Consider the following 27,144-nt stretch of genomic DNA (forward strand, 5'->3'; position numbering starts at 1 on the left):
GAATCTAGACAAAATTGTTTTTTTTTAACAAATGAATCTTCGTTCTGTTTAATTTGAAATAGAGTTTTGTTTAATTTAAAACAGAATATCATTTATAGTTAACAATGTACTGTATTCGTTTTTTGTGTTATTCAAAAAAAGAAAAAAATTCTATCATACATATTTCATGAATATTGGATGAGTTTTTTGTATGTAACTGAAATGTCGAAGGTATAATAAACCCTGTATTTTCGGTTAAGTGAATTATAAATCATTTAATATTGGTAGACAAAATTTAGTGCTTTAGTTCAATATAACACATATTGACATCAGTCAACAAATGTCATGTTGACCTCAGTCAAAAAATGTGTATCTTTAAATAGTGACATTCCCAAATCTGTCTACAAATATTAGCCATCTTAATTGATAACCTTAAATATCGCGAAAAACTAACCATAAAATAGTTATGATATATTATCATATGATTATATGCTGAAAACAGATCACGAAAATATCAAACCGCTAGAATTTAATCCTTTTGTTTTGTTTAAAGTTGCATTTTTACCAGCATGAATAACAGGCATTACAATATTTAAAAGGATTTAAGGAAGAGGACTTGGATCCCACATTATCTCACCTGATTTAGATAGAACAACCTTTTCTCCTTTGATATGTAAAATAAGTTTAACTTTAAAACCAGCATTTTAGAATTAAAGGGAGGGAAAGAAGACTGTCTTTCTAAATATAATATAGCTACAAAATTTTTTGAAAGAGGATAATAACAATCTATTAAGATGTCGCTCTATATCGTGTTTATGACCAAAAGACAAAATTCCCATAAAACCCCATCTCTTTTGTCAAATAGGCATATCTGAAAAGCAATAGCTCAAAACCAAGCACACATGGTCATATGATTTTCTTCTATTCTCTCCGAAAGTATAAATCCCTATTTCCAGAAATAGATGTATATGAAGAACAAAATAATTTTCAAAAATAAAATAACTTCTTAGAGGTATGCATCATAACAATATTATCTCAGCGATACTAATCGCTTACCTTGAGTGAACCTTCTTCATAAGTGGCGAAAGTGTATTATTTCCATTTTGTCAATTATTATGAACCTAGTACAGATGTACAAAAACAACAACTCAATATATACACCGCCGTCGATAATTAAGCACCACCTTATTTTTCACGTGTAGGTAAAACTAAAAGTTGAAGGAAACGAGAACGACATGGTTTTCGTAATATTTTTCTTTTAAAATAAATCAATAGATACATAATTATTTTAATTTCATTAAATTTAATTAGCATAATGTTAATTTAGCATATTATTCCGGTATTAGAAAAAAGTACGACAAAACAGCAAAAAACGGGAACTGGAAAAGTAATGTCGCCATACGCAAACGGGAAGTTCTCTACATCCAAAAGTGTGTCAGAAATGTTAACTGACATCATTAGTTTATGTCCATCCAGTGTCCTTTAATATCTGGTGTATCCTCCGTTCACGTTCAGCGTTTCCGCGACACGTCTCCTCATGCTGTGTACCAGGCGTCGTTTCCGGATCATCGGGATTCTTCGCCACTGTTCGTGCAGTGCTGCCGCTAATTCTTAGAGTGTTTCTACTGGGGGATCCTTAGCCCTAACTTGACGCCCCAACTGATCCCATAAATGCTCTATAGTGTTGAGATCGGGGCTCTTCGCGGGCCATGAAAGAGTGGCAATAGCGTTGTTGTTCAGGAAGTCGATTACAGCGCGTGCGCGATGCGGCCTCGCGTTGTCGTCTATGAATATAGGGCGAGTTGCTAGTGCGTGATTATAGAAAGAAGGCACTAATGCGCCATTGAGGGCGACATTGTGGTATTGCTGGCCATTTAATGCCCCTTGCACAGTGATGAGGTCCATCTTACAATCGTACGACACGCAACCCCATATCATTACAGAGCCACCACCGAAGTCAACAGTTGCTTGGATGTTTCCTTGATGATAAGCAGTCCGGCGCTCATACCACACACGCGCGCGGCCGTCCGTTACGTGTAACATGAACCGACTTTCGTCCGACCAATGCACGCGGCGCCAAGTTCGTAAATACCAATTTTGTCGGGTGAAACACCAAACTCGTCTTGCTCGCATGTGCCGTCGAGATAACAAGGGTCTTTTGATCGGGCGGTACGCACGAATGCCACGCTCATGAAGTCTCCTACGCACTGTGCTAAGCGACACTCTGTACCTCAGTCCCCACTGGCGACGGAGAATTCCAGTATGGGAGTGCGGATTTCGGCGGGCATGAAAAACCAGGGCCCTATCGTCCCTTGCAGTTGTTTTCCTGGGACGTCCAGATCGCGGTCTGTCCTTGGTGTCGCCTGTTTTGCTAAATTTCGCTACCAGACGTATCACAACAGAATGAGAAACATTCATTGCCACATGAATCGCCCTAGATGACATTCCTGCAGTTTTCATACCGATAATCTGCCACCTTTCCGCTACCGTAAGCATACGTCTTGCCATGCTTATGACAAAAGTTCGAAACACGACATTAGTATCATGTAAAATGACGTCCCGTGTCCGGTTATACCTTAGAGTCAAACATGACTTTCGTGAATGTGACCCCACCTGTATTTGACACACACGCACGGTGTCGCTCATGCGCATACAAGAACAAAGGTGCACTGAGTACACTCACAAATCATACACCAACCAGGTAAACCTTCATATGATGGCTTTTTAAGCGAAGTGGAAAAAATATAGCAAATTTAATTTGCTGGTGCTTAATTTTCGACGCTGTGCATAGTTTTAAATGTTTCGCAGTGAGCTTCCAAGTAATGATATAGATAAAATAAGAAAGGGAAAATGATGACAATTTGGCTCAATTCGATTCCAAAATGGCCGCCACATGGTTTTAAAAATAATTTTTTTTTTAAATCAAATTTGCATGTGGCAACTTGCTACATATATTGATAATTTTATTTGAAATATGAAAACGTTTTGTTCGATAATAAATAAAATTAATCTTTGACACGACTGAAACTTAACTTTAAAAATGGACCATCTTTTGTTGTTTTCTTTAACCCAACTCCCCGTCTCAATATTACAGTTATTTCTTTGATAATGAACCCATTCAACATACTCCTATTTCGTTTTATAGTTTTCCTTTTAAAGTTTATTTTACATTTGATGAATACAGGAAGTGGTGGCGGCGGTGGGAATGTTTCGAACATTCGACTGGTTAATGGTAATGCCAACGCTGGGCGTGTGGAGGTATATCACGATGGACGCTGGGGTACGGTCTGTGACGATGGTTGGGACACCAATGACGCAAATGTAGTATGCCGAATGTTAGGGCTAAGGTAATTACGAAATGGAATGAATGACGATTTCCCGTTTGAATCCCCGGTGTGATTTTCTTAAGCTATCACCCTTTCTGCTTTTAAAGGTCATGTAATTATTTAGAATGTTATCGTTTTATTAGAGACACCATTTACTTTTTAAACGAAAGTTTTGAGCTTACTTGGATTTCCAGTAGGGTGCCTGACAAAGGTCGATGTAGATATATTTTGTTTTTGGTAATATTTCTTTTTACCTTCACAACCTGTAAGAAATGACTGGTGAAGAAATGATATACCCGGAAATATAAACATCACGAAATGTACATGGTCTACAAAGGCAGATCATGATGTATACACAAAATATCATTCTTCAATACGTTAGCCTATCAAAATAACAGAATGCACATGTAGTAACCAACATCTTGTTCATCCTACAGCTTACCAGGAGTTGCGCACAGAGAAGCTCATTTTGGTGAAGGTCAAGAACCGACATGGATGGATGACGTCAACTGTGTAGGGTCCGAGAGTTCACTGTTCGACTGTCCGTTTAGTGGATGGGGTGTAGAGAATTGTGGCCACAGCGAGGACGCGGGAGTGACATGTGGCAGCGGCGGAACCGACTGTAAGTTATCTGACTTTAACGCTTGAGTAACATAAATGGCATGCGAGGATGGTTGTAAGTATTTGATTGAGAAACAGTAACATGATTTATATATTGGGACATGCATGTTAAGGATGTTAAGCCGTGGTAACAGGCGGGACATATGGGGTTACATATGGGTACACGACTATACGATCACAGGATCAACATGATTGACATTTCAAGGTTTAGGAAAAATGAGTTTTTGATAATGATTGTACGGCTACGATAACGTAGGGATATTTATGATATCTTTGTTGATTGTTGTTTTGTTTTTTTCGTGGACCGTTGGTAATGGTTTATTTTGCAAGGCGCAAAACAAATGGTTAGATTGAATGGTACTTGTTTCTTGAATGTGAATATATTGCATTTGATTGTAATATAAACAATAAACAAAATATTGGCACATTGCACAGAAATAAAATCAAAGCTAATTTGTACTGGTATTCCAGACACTGAAGTAATTGCCAGTAGCTGGTTATCCAACAAAGAACTCCACAATTTGAATGGTGTTCACTTCACACTCTCTGCTATGGTATCCATATCCGTTATGTAACATTGGAATATAACTATAATATTAAATATTCATGGTGGGCGTACCGTTCCTTTGGTGATTGGAGTCCAACTTTGTCCAAGTATCAAAACCGCGTTTACAAAAGTAACTATTGACTAACTTTAAAAAAATATATAAAAATACAAGTACCCATTCTTCCCTGTGATATCCAAAATGAGTGTTGCTGCAACTTTGCCCAAGTATCAAAACCGCGTTTACAGAAGTAACAATTGACCTACTTGACAGATAAACAAAGATATAAAAATACAAGTACCCATGAAAGCCTTTCAATGACGCAGTCTCCCCTGGAGGGTATCAATATTATACACACTTTGTTATACATGTGAAGCATCATACTAATTGGCGGTAATTCCACAACGATAGGGGCGCTGTACGCCACATAAATTTTCGCAAATATCCCGGCAAAATGACAACCTCTCTACCATTAAATGTCATGATATATATACATCATATATATTTTGATCAATCCTCCTCCAGAGGGAGAAAACATATATTGTTTACACAGTACACTTGTCTCTTTAACAAATTTTCGGCCTCTTTGCCATCTTCAAAGATAATCGGAAAAAGGCCAAAAATGTAAAAGAGACAATTGTTCTGTCTGTATGATATATACTATTCGAATCACACACTCACAAATATAACAAAAGAAAAAAAATACAAATAGACACAATGTTTTATGATAATAGCAAGTAAATCAATTATCAAAATATCTTTGTCTTGATTTTAGCACAATATATTCGCCTTGTGAATGGACCAACCCCAGATTCAGGAAGAGTCGAAGTTTATCATGAAGGTCGTTGGGGTACAGTGTGTGATGACTTATGGCATGATGTTGATGCGCAGGTTGTTTGCAGGATGTTAGGCTATAGGTGAGTGTATTAAATATAAAACATGGAAAGATTCCATGATGATTAATTGTCCCAGAATATGTATAAAACGTGATATTAAGAGATCATCTATCAATATCAGGACACGTAAATAGTTTGAGATCAGTTAAGATATTCATGTAACAACCTCCATATTACCGAGTCTTTTAAAAACACATGGTTTTCATAAAAATCAATATCACTTCAATAAATGATATTGTTGAATTCCACAAAAGTTTTAGAAAAATTCTAATTGATAATGAATGTAGAATAAAAAAGTGCTATGCAATTTTACGGTGTCAATCAAACCCTTTTATTCAGCTAATCAAAGAACATTAATTCGGTATTAGACATGGTTAACGCTCCTAAACTGTCAATTGCAATGTTTGCAATGCATTATAGAAAGACCGTTTGGCACAGGACGCAAGCATGATAATCTCCACATCAGAACAATTTCACGTCTCATATTCAGTTATGTTGACTCGTCGTTTACAGCCAACGGATATAAGAGATAAGCTATCGAGTACATCTTTGATAGAATTGGTATTACATTTATCTATAATTGCAGTTGTAGTTCCGATGGTAACCATACTACATAAGCAAAAATTATAAAAATGTAGAAAAGTCAATTTTGGACATTTTTTTTATATAAAAACCATACTATAGAGCGCATCATTGAAAAAACAACCTAAATATATCTCCTAAAGATGCATCTGAGGTACTCACATATTTCGAATAAAACGTCTTCAAGATTGCGCTCCTCTGTTTTTAGACAAAAACTATCGAAAATAGACACACAATGACAAATTCACTCGAATCAAATTGATGCATATTTCGGATAGTTACCATGGCAAGTTAAAGCTGCAAAATTAGAAAGCTTTAACAACTAAATTAGGGATGTGACTAAATATATTAAATGCAATTTAAAAAAAAAAAAAATTTAAATATTTTTTTTTGCACTTAGGATAACCAAAATGGATGCCAAACGCGACTAAAACCAAATATAGTCCTTTGATGAAATTGATTTTACCCTTTTGTATATAATGTATATTCAAAATATATCACAAATATTTTATTTATTTTCTAGTGGAAATGTTGGCCGGGCCTTCCGTGAAGCCCACTTTGGAGAAGGCTCCGAACCCACGTGGATGGACGACGTAGAGTGCACTGGGTCCGAAACCAGTTTATTTGACTGTCCATTTAGAGGATGGGGCTCTGAGAATTGTGGTCATAGCGAAGATGCTGGCGTGTCATGTACTGATAGAGACGGTGAGATATATGTGAAAATAATGGTCAATAATAAATGTTTTGCTTCTATATACTGGCATTCTGATTGAAATTACAAAGCAATATGAAATATTTGACGAAATCAAGTGACGAACACCCAAGATCAATAACGTTATCTGTGGTTGGTTTCCAGTTCCAGTTCTGTTCGACATTATTTGGAAAATACACTTGGTGAAAATTAAGCCTGGTTTGGTGATTTGTTGGTCACACGTTAATGTATATGGAAAACAAACCACCTCATCTGCAGAACACCAATGATTCCATTAATCACGCTCTCTGAACAACGTTGTTTACTTATTTGCATTGACATGGTCAAATATCACAATGGAGCTAGTTACACGTGCTTCTCATCGTATTGTATTGCACCCTCCAATGAAATGTACGGTTAGATGTTCTTCGGTTAGTGTTTAATATTAATCAATAATATAATAATGAAATGATAATTAATTAAAAAAACAACTCCAATACTCATCTGCAAATCATAAATATATTATGCATAATATGAGATACAAACACAAATTTCTATATGAAAATCATATATCTATTAATACACACACATGTCTATATGAAATAGTCACTACCACATCGACGACGTCCACTACAACCCCAGGAGGAGACGGGACGGAAGGCGCTATCAGACTGGCCGGTCGGGACAGTACTGACAGAGCTGGACGCGTAGAAATCTTCCATGACGGACGCTGGGGTACTGTTTGTGATGATAGTTGGGACAGAAATGACGCCAACGTCGTATGCAGGCAGTTAGGACATGGGTAAGTGGTTATATGGACATATTGTTAGGGTTTTTAGGGGAATTTCTATGGAACAATGTTGCATTTCTTTAAAATTATGAATGGGTAAGGTTGTTCCAGAAAACAACTACAAATGTTCTTATTTTTTCAACAACTAAATTTTAGCAAAAACATTAACGTAATTATCGATTCATAGAGATTGGTATTCTAACGACATACAGAAATTTTTCATATTTAACACAAACATTTCATTTCATTTCAAAATATTTTATTGGTAATACCATAACTATAAACATGCTTATAATACATATCATAAATATCATAAAGTACAATGTAAAAACAATTGGATTAGATAACAGAAAACATGAAAAGCACCAACATATAATTACTGCTAAAATATATGCAGATTAACAATAACACTGATGATTTGGTTATCATAGGGAAGGAAAAGCGGTACAACAGGCAAGGTACGGCGAAGGAACAGGACAGATATGGATGGACGATGTTGCATGTAGTGGATCTGAAACGAGGCTTGCCGATTGTCCATTTTCTGGCTGGGGTGTAGAAAACTGTGGTCATAGCGAAGATGCTGGAGTGGTGTGCGAAGAAGTTCAGGACCCAATGTGTGAGTTACCTCCCTCGCAATACGAATTAAACAATTAATGATTTTAAAAACATTTTAATATTTTAAGAGTAAAAGACGCCTTACTCCATTCAGTCGCCGTTGTCATAGGGTCATCAAAATGAACAGACTAAAATATGTAGTTGCAATGAGGTTCTACACGACATTGTAAAATAAAATCCTGAATGTGTAATTATGATTTGTATATCTAAAGTTACTTGCATTTTTCAATGGCTAATTCAGTCTTGCTTATAATGGTACTTGTGGTATGTCGTATATTCTTGGCTTCTGCAGTTGAAGGCATCCGACTTGTAAATGGTAATATAAGTGGCGAAGGACGTGTTGAAATCAACAGGAACGGGACGTGGGGCACAATTTGTGATGATGACTTTGACAACAAAGCCGCCCAAGTGGTGTGTCGTATGTTGGGATGGTGAGTTTCTATGTAATTTTCCAATGCTTGGCCGACGTTTGTATACAGGCAACATATGAAGCTCCTGTACTTGTTTACATTTCTGTTGTTTGTACTCACTTTAAAGATAATTATCCTCCAGTTTAGACTGATATGCTATCCAATGCCCATCTTGAGTCAAGGGCATTACAGATACGTTCAGATTCACGTGTACGATAAAAACATGTTCAGAAATAAGTCCTACATTTTGACCACACTGTTTACCATCAAAAGTATATAAAAATGTCATCAATATTAACAGAAATGAAAGAGCAAAAGGCAATGATTGCTAATGTGCTTACAATTCAAATATGAATAAATAACTAAGTTTAATTTGACAGACATTTTTTCTCAAATGAAAAGTACTTAAATTTTGCACTATACCTTAACAAAAAAAATAATATGTCAATAGGTCAGGCGGTATATATTTTGACCAAGCTACATTCGGCGAAGGATCCGGACCAATATGGATGGATGATATAAGATGTAGCGGCACAGAGCAGACCATTTTTGAGTGCCGATTCCGGGGTTTCGGAGACACGAATTGCGGACACGATGAAGATGCTGGTGTAAGATGTGAGGGTTCCTTTAACGCTACAATGTCACCACCGATACCAGATATCACTACACCAGTAACATACCCAAATTACACGACCACGCCTAATAATGATAGAACCGAAGACGGTAAGTAAATAAACATTTCATTTGTGTACATGTTTATTTAGACAAAATCTTTTTTCTATTGCGTCTTTGTATATTGTGCTACCTCTCATGCGGGTAGATATCCATGGTTACGTCATTATTTTGTAAACGAAATTCAGATCTTTTTCTCTGAAAAGTATGAGGTTACGCTCGTCAAGACAATAACTAGTCGTAGTGACGATTTTTGTAGGAAAATAAATGGGAGAATGGCTTTTCAATCTTATGGATTCAATCACTTATGGTTTTTATTGGTCTAACATCAACACCTTTAAAGCAGGGACATCGAAATTAATAAATAGAAATAGAAACGTTAAGCTAGCGCACATTATGAAGATTATCTATAAAATGTGGCATCTCTGTAGACCATACATTTCATAAAAAGACAAGTTCAAATAACGATGTAAGTATTACGTACGACAATTTATAACAAGTATGATTATATGCTCATTAATTTAACATCAATTTAATTAATGTTGATTTATATTTACTATTTAACACTAATGCTGTTTTGTATTCATAGGCGCTTTGAGATTGGTAAATGGTGGAAATATGTATGAGGGCCGTGTTGAAATCTACCATGACGGAAGGTGGGGCACGGTTTGTGACGATTCGTGGGAAGACAGTGATGCTCGTGTTGTCTGTAGGCAGATGGGATACCGGTAAGCTTACACTTTATACATTGGAGCCACATCGCGACTTCGAATTGTCCATTCCTTTAGTCAAACTTTTTTATTGGGATGCAATATTGACATAGAACAAACTGGTTCCCTTTACAAATATACATATATGGCATCATTCTCCAAGTGAACCGGGAAAGTTCTTATAATTATATATCTAGTTTTTGATAAATTCGATTTAATTAGGGATTTAATCAGAATGGAAATCCCTATTGTTTTTGTTCTGTTTTTTCTTATTATTAGGGATTTCCATTCAGGATAGAAATCCCTATTGTTATTGTTCTTATTATTTCCACGAAACCTTCTTAACACTTTTTCTCAAGAACGGAACAAGGTACGACGCTCAAATTTGGACACGTTATGTAGGTACATGAGTGCTTGAAACGTACGTTCGATTTTGTACGATAAAGGTCAAGGTCAAGGTCACAGACGTAAAAAACTACTTTTTTTCGAACGAACTTTAAACGCTCATAACTTCATAACTATACGCTGTACATCATTCGTGTTTAGTTATTCAGGTAGATCGCGATATTGAACGTTTTTTTTTCTCATTACATGCTATCAGAGATTATGTCTAGGTCATGAGTTCGCTAGAGGGTCAAATGAGGTCAAACAAAGGTCAAATATGAACTTTACCGTAGAAAAGCTCTGAAGGGCGCATATGAAAGACCATGTTCTCAGGTACATAAAATGACCAATTTCAAAGTCATTTGATTCAAAATGGCGGAGATATAGGACATCAAAAAGTCGAAATTTTAGTTTATATTTGTCCCTGCGCGAGACGTTTTAGCGCCTTTAAACCTGAATGTACAGTCCGCATTTTTCGTACCTGTGTTGTAGGAACTTTTGTCTTCAAAAGCTATGATTTTTAATGGGGCTATATAGAAAAAGAGCGAAAATATAGCTCTCCAATTATGTCAATTTGTTCCATTTCCTTATTTTTTTCCGTAATTTCTGAGCTCGTAGCGCCTTTATCATTTATTCTAAGGTGTTGAATTTTTGTAAATATAGACATTTGCACATTCTCTGTACAGAGTTTTAATTTCAAAGTAATGGATTTGAAAATGGCGGAAATATAGCCCTCTGAATATGGCATTTTGTTCACTTTTTAACGTAAATTTTACCGTAATTTTACCGTAATTTATGAAAGAGAAATGTTTTGAATTTGATGTTAGAGAGCATGATCTCAGACACAGAAAATGACTAATTTCAAGGTCATGTGATTCAAAATGAAAACAGAAAGCATTTTTAATATCGAAATTCATAATTAGGCAGCCAATCAGCGGCCGGGTTAAAATCATATCCTGGGCTCAATCTTGTATACACAGGGGCCGCTTCGAAGGTCTTTTTTTCATTTAGTTTTGAATACTTTTCGGGATGTTTTAAGTTCTACATGTACACGTATATATGAACAATGTACACGTGTTTGCGTAAATACACGTACATGTGTAGCTACACCGCATACATGGGAGGCCGTCCTTACGTGACCCTAGCTGTTAATAGGACGTACATTTGAACAAACAAACAACAAAAGTAATGTACAAACCCAATAACTGGCAGGTTTAAAAACCTTTTATGTGTGTGGCAGAGCTGTCACTTGTGACACCGGATGTTCAAACACAACCGGTGCTATTTTGAGAAACTACCCGGCCGTTTTGAGATCACAGAACCAAATAAATTCCCATAGAGGACCGTGTTAACGTTTGCTACTATTCAAGTTAAATGAAGTTATCAAAATTCTTTACAAATTTTAGATCTACATGTATTGCCCGACCTACACATAAACCATTAACTGGTGTACCATGAATATATCCAATCAGCAGGCTCCTATATATTAACCTCTCTATGAAATCTTCTGCCCAAAAGGGATTCCCCTAAAACTGTTTTTCAGTTGGACTAGACTACTTTCGTAAGAAACGCTGTCTGAATAATATTGAGTGAGATCGCCCGTTCGTTCAAGCAATCGTCTCTTCGCTAATATTACTTATATCATTACATAGGTGGAAATCCCATGTTTTGATCAAATTTACTTTACATTTCATTGATGCTTTACATTTTAATTTTGGAAATACTGTTAATGTAGTTTTCACCAATTTGGTCAAAGTCAACTAGTTAAATATTTATGTAAAAAATTATAAAGGGTTTTTCAAATATGGTTGTTGTTGGAAATATATTGGTATCTTTCCGATGAAGTGGTGGGGACGCTAGAAGAGAAGCGGCATTCGGTGAAGGCTCTGAGCCAACCTGGCTGGATGATGTCGGCTGCAATGGTAACGAGGCCCGACTTTCTGAGTGTTCATCGAGAGGTTGGGGAGTAGAAAACTGCGGTCACAGTGAAGATGCGGGTGTCGTGTGTCTACCTCCTTTGTCGACATCTACCTCACGACCAACCACCTCAACTACAGAAGGAACTGGGCCACAAGGTAATTCTATCTACTGTGGTATTCGGGCCCGGTACCATAAAACCATTCTCAGACAGATTTTTTACTCGAGTGTATGATTTTACGTAGACTTGAGTAAACGTGTTTAAAAAAGTTTTTTTGATGGTGCCTGGCCCTGGGTTATATTGAAGTCTTTGAATGCTAGAGCGCTTTTCATTGTCTGGAAATTTATTGTGACATCGTGACTTTACGTCAGCAAACAATGGCGTGACGTCAAGATTCGATGACTCTGTGATAAAATGGCGACCTTCACAGAAGTTTTACAACACATCTTGACACTGAGCTTCTTCAAAATTTAGGTTGTTGTAGTTAGGCCAAGGCTCACAAAATGATTTGTGATGTAATGATGATAAAGTTATGTGTCTGTTCTCAACATTTAACGTATTTTACTTCGTAGTAGAGATTGCATTGTGTCTAGGTTTAATGTTCATGTTTTATCAGTTCACTTTACTATGTGTACCAGTTGATGCTTATTGTCTCTTCTTAAAATGTTCATTTTAGATCGGTTTAATATTATGTTGTATAACATAGAGTAACGTGTTTTATATTTAATGTTCATATCATATCAATTCATTTTCATTTGAAGCAGTTGTTTCACTCAGTCCATTTTTGACTGTGTATTACATTTCTTACAATTTACATGCTCCTTTTTCTAAATTTAGGTGAAGGTTAATAATACATTTTGGTTGCCAAGGTGAGTATTAATAATACATTTCGGTTGTGTGTACCAGAGGGTGACTTGCGCCTTATGGATGGTCCATCGGCACTTGAAGGACGAGTTGAGGTTTATCACGATGGACAATGGGGAACTGTCTGTGACGATGGATGGACAATGAATAACACCAAGGTTGTTTGTAGACAGTTAGGGCACAGGTACACTCATATGGCTTTTTATATCGTATAACTATATACCATAATCCACTTGATGTAGTACTTTGTATTTGCCTATTACTAGAACGAATATACGTACCCGGCCTACTATACCTTTCGGCCGGGTACGAATTGGTCCCTATGTGTCGTAGTGGAGCACTGCCTCCGAAAATCACTCGGGCATAGTTTTTCATACTTTTTTGTAGGTTTCCGATTATTTTATGCGTATACATGCATTTACATATTATTTTTGTCCAAAACAAACATAACTACCATTCTTAATATCTACCGTACAGCTCACAAGACGTCAAATTCACAATTTGTGGACTCGCCGTATAAATTCCCCTCAGAAAGATCTTCATATGTAATATGTAAAAAAAAATGATGCCTTGATGAGAATTTGATATTTTATGTGGTTCAGTTTTATTGCCTAGTAGGTAAGCGATACCAAACAAGTACGATAAAATGCAAACAAATGATTAATAATGGTTTGCATAATCATTAATTTGCTCCATTAGCGGTAATAGGCACCAATTGTAGCTCTAAAGACGACACCATTTTCAGTCTATAAGTCTTTTGAGCTACAATATTTCAGCTAAGTTATCACCTCATGCAGAGAACACAACGTGAGTTTTGCACAAAAATCATTGACATTACAATTGATACTTACTTACAAAGGAGGTAACTCTGCAGTATGAAATCACATAATACGCATTTCCGCTTATAGAGTATAAACTCCACAATCGTTGGAATCAGATCAACATCAATTATAGCCACATTGAATGTAAAAAGGAAAATCATATATTTGAAGTGTTTTATAAAAGCGGGTCGGAATTCATAAATGAGAGCAATGGATAGTTGGAATTAAGTAAATGTATAACATACAATAAGATACGGGTTTTACATACACGTTTTCCGTATAACACTGAATCCTTATAGACTCAATTATTCGTATCCTTCAGATACACGAAAATACTGTTATGGAAAATAGAAAAAAATGTTTTTTTTTTTTAGATCCAATCATTTAGCTAATTTAAGACATATATTGGACTTTAAATCAATATAAATTCATTTTCTACATATTTCAAACGCTTTTGCAGTGCTGTAAGTTATGAAAAGGAGGGTCCATACGGTCCAGGGGAAGAACCAACATGGATGGATAATGTTGTTTGTACCGGAAATGAGGAGAGGCTTGTGGATTGTAGTTTTGGAGGATGGCGGAACGAGAACTGTGGACATAGTGAAGATGTGGGAGTTACGTGTACAGCGGGGTCACCAGAGGTCACTACACCAGTCATTACATCCTCAACAGGACTTTCAGATGGTAACATCTGTCTTTGATTGAAATCTTTCATTTCATTGTGCAATTAGTTGTCTATATAACAAATCTGTTATATCAGAGGGGATGAAGAAGTGATATTTAATATGGGTAATTCGATCTTCGTGATAACGTTTTCCGTGGAATATAAAGGAATGGATGAATATATCTATTCTGCTTTTAACATAAAGCGAATGTTTGATTGATTTTCCACGTTCAATGTAACATCATTATTACTTTGAAACAATATAGTCTATTAATATGGTATCCTGGTGATATAAAAATACGTATATACACAAAACTGTTAAATGCTTGTAGGATCAATCAGACTGGTAGATGGAAGCAGCCAGTATGAAGGACGCGTAGAAATCTACCATGATGGCCGCTGGGGAACCGTCTGTGACGATTATTGGGAATCTTACGAAGCAGAAGTTGTGTGTAGGCAGCTTGGATACAGGTAATTTCGGCCTACTTATTATGACAGACAATAATTAGGTCATATTCAATTAATAATATCAGCAACTAAAGCATTTTCTGGAATTTATATGTTCAAAGTTAATTTTAAGCGCAATTATATTTTTAGTTATCATATTAAATTTCAATTAAAATTAAGTGAAAGGGAGTCTCCCTTCTATTTTTGTCTCCCGTGTTAATTGTTTTCTTGTAAAAAATACGGCTGTTAGTTGGCTGTGTGATTATCTATTGCGTTTATTAAAATGAACGGATGTGGATGTATGGTTTGTAATGAAGAGAAAGAGAGAGATGTAAGCTTGTTTATAAATAAAATTACGAAATATTGAAATTGTTTGAAAGTCCTTCTACGAAAGGAATATATTGTTATTTACATGTAATTTTGAATAACATATTTTTTTTGGTAAAAAAATATATTCTCAAGCAACATATCCACTGAAGGTAGGACGTAAGAAGTGTGGTCTGCTTAAGATGATTGCATCTGATCTTCCAACGTATATTGATAGCCCTGTATTATGTTGTGACAATGAATTAGTACTGTCGAATAAATAATGGACACAAATGTCATTACTAGCTATATATATACTTAATCCAACCAAATAAACTAAAATGCTCTTATTGATTAACTATTTTAGACATTGACGATGATTTACATCTATATCCTAAATGTGCCTTTAATGTTCTATGCCTGGTGACAATCGTCATAACATGTCCTAAATAGCACTTAAAAGTACTGCATTCAAAACCAAAGCTTTGTATCTTTTGACAGCGGGGGTACTCACAAAAAAGAATCCTTTTTTGGAGGGGGTAATGATCCGACATGGATGGACGACTTGGCTTGTACTGGCCGTGAAGCTCGACTAGCAGATTGTGATTTCCCTGGATGGGGGGTAGAAAACTGTGGTCATAGCGAAGATGCTGGTGTAATATGCTTACCCCTACCGGTCACTACACCGGTCACTACACCGGTCACTACACCACCTCCGACCACCACAACGATACCAACACTTCAAGGTGATTCTCTAGCATATATATCATTCAAAACCTCTGACATTGAGGATAAACTATTTTAGTTCGTGGATAAAACGATAATATGTTGTTTTCTTTCTAAATGCTTGTCAGAACACGATTAAATTAGAAATCAGAAATTAGATTTACTCTAGGATGTATGAAAAACAAAAAAACGGGAACACGCATCACCTATTACACCCATTATGGGACAAATTACCAACCGCAAAATAGAAAAAAGTTTATACCGAAATATATGATTATCACCCTACGGCAACAAATATAGCTGAATCGTTTGTGTCACTGGCTATTCTAGTTTTCTTTTTTATGTTAGAATTTAGTTTCATTATCTTTTTAATAGGTACGGATTTACGATTTCAGTAAAGTGTTTGAACTACGTATAATATTTTTAATTCATGTATTGTAAAACGAAGAAGACTTTCTCAACTTTATCGCTTTAACCAGATGGAGCCGTGCGTCTTGTTAACGGGCCCAATGACATGGAGGGGCGTGTTGAAATATACCATGACGGTGTCTGGGGAACTGTGTGTGATGATGAATGGGATATCTTGAACGCTGAAGTGGTGTGCAGACAGTTGGGATATAGGTTTGTATCCTTTTGGTATACTGTGAAATCATTAATTTTCGTGGGGGTTTAATTTTCGTGGATTTCGTTTTTTGACCAAAATCAACGAATTTACATCCCCACGAAAATATATATATCTATACCAATGTCATGTAAGTTTATGCGTTCATACATTGTAGGATGATTATTACCTCACTACATAAGGTCTATTTCGGGGACAAGCATGACAACGAAATTGTAAAATTTTAGAATCCACGAAAATTGAGCCCAACGAAAATAAATGATTTCACAGTAATGGTTTGTGTACTTTTAAGATATAAATATGTAGCCTTTTGGGATTAAAATTGTAATCTTTTGGGATTAAGGTTTGTACCAATTTTGTGTATAGGTTTGTATTAATTTAGGAAAAAACGTTTGTATCCTTTTGGGATATAGATTTGTGCCCTTTTGGGATAAAGGTTTGTACCCATTTGGTGTGTAGGTTTGTACCCATTTGGGTTTAGATTTGTACCGTTTTGGGATATAAGTTTGTTTCCCTTTGGGATAGAGGTTTTCACTATTTTGGGATATAGGTTTGTACCCTTTTGGGATATAGGTTTGTACCCTTTTGGAATATAGTTTTGTACCCTTTTGGGATACAGTTTTGTACCCTTTTGGGACATAGGTTTGTACTATTTTGAGATATAGGTTTGTACCCTTTTTGGATGTAGTTTTGTACCCTTTTGAGGTATAGATTGGTACCCTTTTGGGATATAGTTTTGTACTCTTTTGAGGTATAGATTGGTACCCTTTTGGGATATAGTTTTGTACCCTTTTGAGGTATAGATTGGTACCCTTTTGGGATATAGTTTTGTACCCTTTTGAGGTATAGGTTTGTACCCTTTTGGGATATAGATTTGTACCCTTTTGAGGTATAGGTTTGTACCCTTTTGGGATATAGATTTGTACTGTTTTTGGATATAGGTTTGTACCCTTTTGGGATAAAGGTTTGTACTATTTTCGAATATATGTTTGTACTATTTCCGGATATAGGTTTGTACTATTTTCGGATATATGTTTGTACTATTTTGGGATATAGGTTTGTACTATTTTGGGATATAGGTTTGTACCTTTTTAGGATATAGGTCTGTACCCTTTTGGGATATAGATTTGTTCTTTTTTGGGATATAGATTTGTACCCTTTTGGGATATAGGTTTTTACCCTTTTGGGATATAGGTTTGTACCCTTTTGAGGTATAGGTTTGTACTATTTTAAGATATAGGTTTGTACTATTTGGGGATAAAGATTTGTACCCGTTTTTGATAGAGGTTTGTACTATTTTTGGATATAGGTTTGTACTATTTTGGGATATAGGTTTGAACTATTTTCGGATATAGGTTTGTACCCTTTTAGGACATAGGTCTGTACCCTTTTGAGGTATAGGTTTGTACTATTTTGAGATATAGGTTTGTACTATTTGGGGATAAAGATTTGTACCCTTTTTGGATATAGGTTTGAACTATTTTCGGATATAGGTTTGTACCCTTTAAGGACATAGGTCTGTACCCTTTTGGGATATAGATTTGTACAATTTTTGGATATAGATTTGTACCCTTCTGGGATAAAGGTTTGTACCTTTTTATGATATTTGTTTGTACTATTTTGGGATATATGTTTGTACTTTTTTGGGATATAGGTTTGTACTATTTTTTGATATAGGTTAGTACCCTTTTGGGATATAGGTTTGCACCCTTTTGGGATATAGGTTTGTACTATTTTGAGATATAGGTTTGTACTATTTTTGGATATAGGTTTGTACCAATTTGGGATTTAGGTTTGTACCCTTTTGGGATATAGGTTAGTACCTATTTGGGATATAAGTTTGTACTAGTTATAGTTAAAAAAACTTTTGTTATTTAGGTTGGTACCCATTAAGGATATAGGTTTGGATCCTTTTGGTATATAGGTTTCTACCCCTTTGGGATATAGGTTTCTACCCCTTTGGGATACAGGTTTGGATCCCTTTGGGATAAAGGTTTGGATCCCTTTGGGATATAGGTTGGTACCCATTCGTTATTTAGGTTGGTACCCATTTAGGATATAGATTTGTACCCAATTAGGATATAGGTTTGCATTTTTACACGAAAATAATGATAGTGACGCATATTCAACGTTATTATTTTTTTACGAAATTACTGTCACACTTTAGTCAATCAAAGGATGTAATTTAAACTTTACCTCTTATTCAATCATCTTGAGAAAAAACATTTATCAAAGAAACGAATCTTTATGCATTATCCCATAGATAATGTTTTGAAGGCAATTCGTGACATTGTCATTTTAACATGTGGATTTAAATGAATATGAAAAGAATATCTTATTTCTTCACTTAGAAAGGAGAAATTAGCAATAGGCAGCTCAATTCAACCAAAAATCAATTTAATATACAAAATATATACAAATATATTAAAATATCTAAAATAATTGATTGTGGTACCATAACAATACAGAAATATGAAGCATTAAATTAATCAAGCCTAGAAATCATTTAAATTATAGCTCATTATGGGTTCCCCGGTACTATCAATTACTTTGCATTGACAATAATGTTATTAAATTTACAGAATATATAATAATGATAATAGAAAATGCTGATCAAGGTTTCTGTGTAATTCCAACTGTTCTAAAATCAGAATGATTATTTAGTTATTTAACAAAATTGATAAATTGTTACTTTCTTACGTTGGAACTACGGTTTTTATTCCCGTTGAAAACAAGCGTTCTGACGTCCATCGATTCTTCGAATTTAAACTCCATAAAAGAAGCGGAACAACATCAAGAAACAATGCATTTTAAGAATCTATGAATAATTCCTTTCTTTTGATTCCCATTCTAAGTTTTATTAATTGATCCCGAACTTTCCAGCAGCGTCACTTTTTAGTTAGAGTGAATGAAATGTCAGTCGGTCCCGCAAAACAGTGACGCCACTTTCACCGTAATGACGTTATGTTTACGATATTGAAGCTCTCTCATAGCAGTGTCGTCATTTTCTTAGATCATGAGCATACGTATGTATTGTAAAGTAATTATTTTATTGGTAATTATTGGCTTTTTTGGATCGGTAATATTACACACTGTTAAGAATTACTGGAACCGCCTGCAAGGAGACGATAGGCATATCTTTACTTACAATGAACTCGATCGTGGTCAAATAGAATGTAACTTTTCATCGGATATTAGATATGAATGTGTTTTTGACAGTTTATCAGCATGAACATGTGTTAAGAACATATGTACAACATAAAAAAACAAGCAGTCGCACTTGCTATTCCACGATCGTTAAATGTAATCTTGGTTACCTCAGATCATGTACACAAATTATGCATCATGTAAAATAGTCGCTATGTATGCCATGTCCACATTACCTCTCTGTTTTACTTCATAAACACAGCAAGTTGAGTTCAAGTGTAATATACTGACAGAAAAAAATACCAGTAAATTATTACGCAAGTATTAGAGACCTTTTGATATGCACATTATGACTTTTCAAGTGTCTGTTCGTATTATTTTTGTGGAAAAAAACTAATTATATATTATAAAAAAATCGGTTAGCTTGTTACTATTATTGTTGTATTCGTGATTTGTGCAGGGAAACACAGAATTCACCTAAGAAGCTACTGTTATCATATATAATGGAAACATCGGTAATCTTGTAATAATATTAATAATAACACTTCGATAGGACAAGTCAATGAAATAACAATGCCATGGTTTGTTTTCAGCGCTGTTAATTATGTTACAAAAGCATATTACGGTGAAGGCGTAGAGCCTACATGGATGGATGCTGTTAATTGTAATGGAGATGAAAGCAGGCTGGCGGACTGTCCGTTTAATGGCTGGCAGAATGAAGACTGTGGACATAATGAAGACGTAGGTGTGAAATGTGAAGGACAAACTACAATGGCGCCGACCGTTTCCACTCCTACCGCCGAAGGTAAACATTAATGTGGCGAACGATCAATGACATACAAGTATTTATTAGTGTATATAGACATACAAACGCTGATTCAGTTGTGTTTGTAAACGTCAAGTTACTGGTTCGATACATGTGAAATTTACTGTTTTTTTTTATTTATTAAAAAAATATTGTTTGATCGAAGTCCGGCCGGCTCGGTCATTCTGTAACTGTGACGGGTGTTGGATAAAAGAGGTTCCCCAATAAGTAACTGTTGTTGATAATATTTAAGAAACTTCAGTTAGGTAATTTTCAAGTTTTGAAAAGACACAAGCTTTTTTGAAAATTTGAAAATTAGCTAACGAGAGTTTTACATAACTTAAGCTATGTGTTTATACCAAGGTGACCATTTTCTCGTCTTTATTCAGGGAAACTTATAACCATACAATGTGTACTGACAGCTTTCCGCCATAAAATATAGTGCCTTTAATAGAGAACCTATATTCTATTGTTTAATACTTTGAATAAGCAACTACCAGTTATACAGTAAATACAATGCTATCTAAAACAAAATGCGAAATGAAAAGTAACCTGTAGTTGAAATCCAATCGAAGTCAAGAGATCTACGAATTGACCAATCAGAGGTACCGTAGGTATTTACACACTGGAGTGTATAAATCATAAATGATAACCAACTGCTATAGAATGTATCACTCGGTTTTTTCTATCGTGAAACATGCATAGTTATGGGATAAATACATTACATCGGTGGAACACGACCTTCCAGTTATCTTTTAATTGCCCTTTCTAACTTTTTAATAAAAAAAAAATCATTTGAGTGAAACTTAGAGTTAAATATCCTTGGTCGTTTTACATCGTTTAAGGATCTGTACGACTGGTGAATGGCGGAGATATGTATGAAGGCCGAGTGGAAATTTATCACGAAGGCCAATGGGGAACGGTTTGTGACGACTCATGGGGCGTTGAAGACGCTAGGGTCGTATGTAGACAACTTGGATACAGGTAGGTAGCGTTTGATATACAATAATGTGTTATCTTTTACGCTGAAACCGGAAGGGACTATAGTGTTTGTGTGTGTGTGTGTGTGTGTGTGTGTGTGTGTGTGTCTGTCTGTCTGTCTGTCTGTATAGTGTTTGTGTGTGTGTGTGTGTGTGTGTGTGTGTGTGTGTGTCTGTCTGTCTGTCTGTCTGTCCTCTAGTGCGTCTGTCTGTTTATCTGTCCGGATTTCGTTCTAGACGATAACCCGAGAAAAAAAATTCAACGGATTTTGATCAATCATCACACAATAGTAGCATGTAGGAAAATATAGCATTGGATTGAATTTGGGGTTAATAGGTCAACTACAAAGGTCACTGTTACAAAAATTAGATTGTTAAAAAAATCGTTGCCAGACGACGATCAGTTGAGAAAAATTCATCAGATTTTGATGAAACTTCACAAAATGGTACCATATGAGAAAATACAGCTTGAAATTGAATTCAGGGTCAAAATGTCAACTACAAAGGTCACTGTTACTAAAAATAAAGTTTCTTTTAGTTTCCAGATGATATGTTTAGAACAAATCAACAGAATTTGTTCAAACTTTCACAAATTTTCATTTCAGGACGATAACTTGAGACATAAGTTGTTCAAATTCATGTTATGATAGTATAATTTAGCAATAATAACTGGCCATGGATTAGAAAAATGTTATTGACGGCAGGGTACGTGTGTTTCTTGCAACACTTACTGTAATCTTGTTTTTGTCAAACTATACTTCGATACAAAGCAGTCTCGCACAAAATAAATGATAATGTTTGATGTTCGGGAACGTAATTTTATCGGTGCATATATCTGAAGAATCGAGCTTGTGTTCACACATAATAATATATTGTTCCCACTGATTCAGGATGATGTCGTCTCACAATCGCATATTTATTTGGCCTCAATTTTGATTGTGTTTCATCATTATTCATATTTTGTTATTGTGGCCCCTGACATCTTCCATACTACAATGAAGTTTTTCTTCTATTGATGTTCTGCTCTTAAAGATGCTCCACTGACGACAAATAGTGCTTTCCTCTATCAAAAACAGGAGCAGATAAATTAATGTTCAGTTACAAAAATTACGTATTTTACACCATTACCCCGATCGAAATGTTCTTATTATTTCTTATTTAATTCCAGATAAAAATATTGAAAATAATTAATTGTGTTCCGAAAATATTCCAAGACACTATGCCCTTTATGGAATTAAGTATTGATTGACAATATAAATTATTTGGCATGCATTTTTGTGTTAATTAGGCACATATAAACACGATCATACATCAATCTTTTTTTTTCAAATAATGGGTATTGTTTATGCTATGTTGGCGGTGGAGCATCTTTACACCACAAAGAAAACCCCACAAGCACAATAACAACATAATGGTAAAAATGTAACTACATATAAGTAATTGCCGTGTCTATTTACTGTATTCACTTTTAAAATAGGATTGTAGTCGTATTATGTGAGCATGGTTAAATAACAGCAACAATAATATTCTATATACACCACGTATGAACCACGTCACATTATATTGTTTTATAGCGGGGGAAATTATAAAAGAGACGCGTATTTCGGTGCCGGGTCAGAACCAACCTGGATGGATGACGTAGTGTGTTCTGGGGACGAATCTCGACTGATGGACTGTAGTTTCCCAGGATGGGGGACAGAGAACTGTGGTCATAGCGAGGATGCTGGTGTTGTTTGTGATCCACCTGCCTCTACTTCTACCACTACCACGACACCTGCTCCTACTACAGACATATCAACCCAAGGTAAGGTATATTACAACTACCACGACACCTGCTCCTACTACAGACAAATCAACTCAAGGTAAGGTATATCACAACTACCACGACACCTGCTCCTACTACAGACAAATCAACTCAAGGTAAGGTATATCACAACTACCACGACACCTGCTCCTACTACAGACAAATCAACTCAAGGTAAGGTATGTAACAACTACCACGACACCTGCTCCTACTACAGACAAATCAACTCAAAGTAAGGTATATCACAACTACCACAACACCTGCTCCTACTACAAAAAAATCAACTCAAGGTAAGGTATGTAACAACTACCACGACACCTGCTCCTACTACAGACAAATCAACTCAAGGTAAGGTATGTAACAACTACCACGACACCTGCTCCTACTACAGACAAATCAACTCAAAGTAAGGTATATCACAACTACCACGACACCTGCACCTACTACAGACAAATCAACTCAAGGTAAGGTATATCACAACTACCACGACACCTGCTCCTACTACAGACAAATCAACCCAAGGTAAGGTATGTAACAACTACCAGACACCTGCTCCTACTACAGACAAATCAACCCAAGGTAAAGGATATCACAACTACCAGACACCTGCTCCTACTACAGACAAATCAACTCAAGGTAAGGTATATCACAACTACCACGACACCTGCTCCTACTACAGACAAATCAACTCAAGGTAAGGTATATCACAACTACCACGACACCTGCTCCTACTACAGACAAATCAACCCAAGGTAAGGTATATCACAACTACCACGACATCTGCTCCTACTACAGACAAATCAACTCAAGGTAAAGGATATCACAACTACCAGACACCTGCTCCTAATACAGACAAATCAACCCAAGGTAAGGTCTGTAACAACTACCAGACACCTACTCCTACTACAGAAAAATCAACTCAAGGTAAGGTATATCACAACTACCACGACACCTGCTCCTACTACAGACAAATCAACCCAAGGTAAGGTCTGTAACAACTACCAGACACCTACTCCTACTACAGAAAAATCAACTCAGGGTAAGGCATATCCCAACTACCACGACACCTGCTCCTACTACAGACAAATCAACCCAAGGTAAGGTATGTAACAACTACCAGACACCTGGTCCTACTACAGACAAATCAACTCAAGGTAAGGTATATCACAACTACTACGACACCTGCTCCTACTACAGACAAATCAACTCAAGGTAAGGTATGTAACAACTACCAGACACCTGCTCCTACTACAGACAAATCAACCCAACGTAAGGTATGTTACAACTACCACGACACCTGTTCCTGCTATAACAACTGGATTCAAGCACACCTTAAAAAGTCTTACAATTATATTCAAAACATGATCGGATAGTGCAAACTATTTACAAAAGAGGATCGAATAGTGCACACTATTTAGAAAAGAGATAATATTAGATATACCACTTTTGTCTTAAAATCACACCCATGTATTTACATACGGATTACACAATATAATTTGTGTATGTAAGTTGTTCCAAAAACTGTTATTTTTTCATGTTGTGTTCTCGATTATAATTATCCCAACGTTATTTCTCGTTTAACACAACAAAACTATATAAATATTAGCGTTTAGAAGATTTTTCTCAGGAAAATGACTTTTATAATTGAGAAAGAAATACGTATTTGGAAAAGATATCACTGCCAAAATGTTTAAGTATATATACTTTAAGTATAAATATTACATTACTGTATTATATCTTAAATCACATTAAGTATTTATAAAATTCATATTGATTCTGCAAACAGATGGAGCCGTGCGCCTGGTTGGAGGTCCGTCACACATGATTGGACGTGTAGAGATCTACCATGACGGTGTCTGGGGAACTGTATGTGATGATGAATGGGATATGAGCAACACTCAGGTGGTGTGCAGACAGTTGGGATTGGAGTGAGTCATATACAGTCTGTAATTCAGAGGTCGTGATTAAAAACACTTCATCTGAATGTATTAATTTGATATACATATTCGGTATTTGTTTATTACGGAGTTGGCTGCCCTTACGGATAGGTATTAATTGTGTTGTCACGTGTTTCTGAGAGTAACGTCATTCTTTTCAGAGAAAGCAACGCGAGTTTCTCTCAAAAAATTATGACATCACATACCTACCTACAATGAAGGGAAATCTGTACTATGTAAAGGCCGAGTAAGGTATTACTAGTAATAGAACTAACCTGATTAAATATGTTGTGAAACAGCACGATTACATCATAGGTCCATTTAAAATTGCCGATATTTCACAGCACTAGGAACATTTTCCCAATGATCGAAAGTCCCTAGGCAATACTTATAAGTTATGTTTGGACGAAATCGAACTAAGCGTTCTACCTCGATGTTTGGATCACTATTCCTAATGTATGACAGTTACTTTATTAGCTTATGTAAGCATATGTTAGCTTCCGTGAAATCCGTTCGGAGATTCACATGACCTGACCATAGATTATAGTGTCTGTTATCAATATTGTTATCACATGGCGTATGATTTTAGATGAAAACACCTGACATCTCTTACATTATCTACTAAACGTTTTATGATGCACGAGATATACTTTGTGAATCTTGAACGTCTTTCACATAATACACGTTTAACAGCCATTTCAATTAATATAGTATGTTTTAAGCCCACATCTATTGATGATTGGCTATTCAAATCGCGTTTCATTCGTGTTTCGTCCGTCCGTTAGCTATTATTGTTGCCAATATCACTCAAAACGTTTTCCCGATGATTTCTCTATTTAATATTAAGAGGACAAAAATACCCTTTTTTCCGTAGATCACCTCATGGTGGGTGCTAAAATGTCTTTTGGATCTCTTGTATACATACTAATAGATATCACATCACAAACCAAAATTGACTGTGTGTGTGGTGCTTTTCAACTTGATTTCGTGTCAAGTATAATATAAAGCTTTTATTTTACAGTGCGTTAAGTTTTGCACCCGAGTCATACTATGGAGGCGGAAGCGAGCCAACTTGGATGGATAATGTCCAATGTAGAGGGGATGAGGAGCGACTGGCTGATTGTGAGTTCCCTGGGTGGCAGAATGAAAATTGTGGCCATAAGGAAGATGTCGGTGTAACATGTATTCCCAGAGGAGGTACTACAGATAATCCCCCAACGGACACAACCACCTTCGCATCGCCCAGTTCTACCGGCCTAGTTGACGGTAATGTCACATTCATTCCATCCATTTTTATTCGAAAAAATTGAATGATTCAATTTTGCCTGCAACTTTTTCATTAAACAAGAATTTTCATTGGATTAAAAATTACATTTCATAAAATTAACCCATAACATGTAAATTAAGGTCAAAATTTATAACGTCGCATTTGATTAGTAGATGCGTCAGCGTCATCATTTCTAAGAAAAAAAGAGTTGACCAAACGAAGTGTTATTATAGGTAAAATGATTAAATTATATGAAGGAATAGAAATATGGACTTGAAGATTCAAAACCAAAACATTTAAATGTCTGTAATCGATAAGTTTAGGACATTATCGCAATCATTGAGAAAGATAAATAAATGAAAATAGAAAATAAATCGAGACCTCAGCAGCTGTTTTTACAAGACAGTCTGTGGTGGTATTTATATAGAAATAGTGGAAGACTCCCAATTTGAGAAGACCCAACTGTTATTGAATTTTAAAAATATTGTTTGCTAAAATTTTAAAAAATATGCAAATTTTAGAGTGAATTTAGTTCCCCTAAAATATGACATACCTTTGACATTTGCCGATGAATTGCTATAACTTATTTATAGATAATTAGAAAACCATATAACA

General features: G+C 35.7%; 1 protein-coding gene across 3 annotated transcripts in view; it reads left to right on the forward strand.

The window, feature by feature from the left end:
- LOC138321037 (scavenger receptor cysteine-rich domain-containing protein DMBT1-like) overlaps nt 1–27,144 on the forward strand; it is a 95,833-nt gene that overhangs the window by 29,417 nt on the left and 39,272 nt on the right. For all 3 annotated transcript variants that reach the window (XM_069264429.1, XM_069264430.1, XM_069264431.1), the window contains exons 10-29: nt 3,164–3,326; nt 3,743–3,927; nt 5,247–5,388; nt 6,473–6,654; nt 7,247–7,442; nt 7,862–8,046; nt 8,338–8,476; nt 8,907–9,178; nt 9,717–9,855; nt 12,067–12,296; nt 13,046–13,187; nt 14,285–14,508; nt 14,821–14,959; nt 15,743–15,987; nt 16,447–16,588; nt 20,330–20,541; nt 21,387–21,525; nt 23,096–23,325; nt 25,112–25,253; nt 26,284–26,528. In XM_069264429.1, coding sequence (XP_069120530.1) covers nt 3,164–3,326; nt 3,743–3,927; nt 5,247–5,388; nt 6,473–6,654; nt 7,247–7,442; nt 7,862–8,046; nt 8,338–8,476; nt 8,907–9,178; nt 9,717–9,855; nt 12,067–12,296; nt 13,046–13,187; nt 14,285–14,508; nt 14,821–14,959; nt 15,743–15,987; nt 16,447–16,588; nt 20,330–20,541; nt 21,387–21,525; nt 23,096–23,325; nt 25,112–25,253; nt 26,284–26,528 — 3,693 coding nt within the window. The remainder of the gene's footprint in view (nt 1–3,163; nt 3,327–3,742; nt 3,928–5,246; nt 5,389–6,472; nt 6,655–7,246; nt 7,443–7,861; nt 8,047–8,337; nt 8,477–8,906; nt 9,179–9,716; nt 9,856–12,066; nt 12,297–13,045; nt 13,188–14,284; nt 14,509–14,820; nt 14,960–15,742; nt 15,988–16,446; nt 16,589–20,329; nt 20,542–21,386; nt 21,526–23,095; nt 23,326–25,111; nt 25,254–26,283; nt 26,529–27,144) is intronic.

The sequence above is a fragment of the Argopecten irradians genome, chromosome 4 (genome assembly GCF_041381155.1).
Source record: "Argopecten irradians isolate NY chromosome 4, Ai_NY, whole genome shotgun sequence".
NCBI lineage: Eukaryota > Metazoa > Mollusca > Bivalvia > Pectinida > Pectinidae > Argopecten > Argopecten irradians.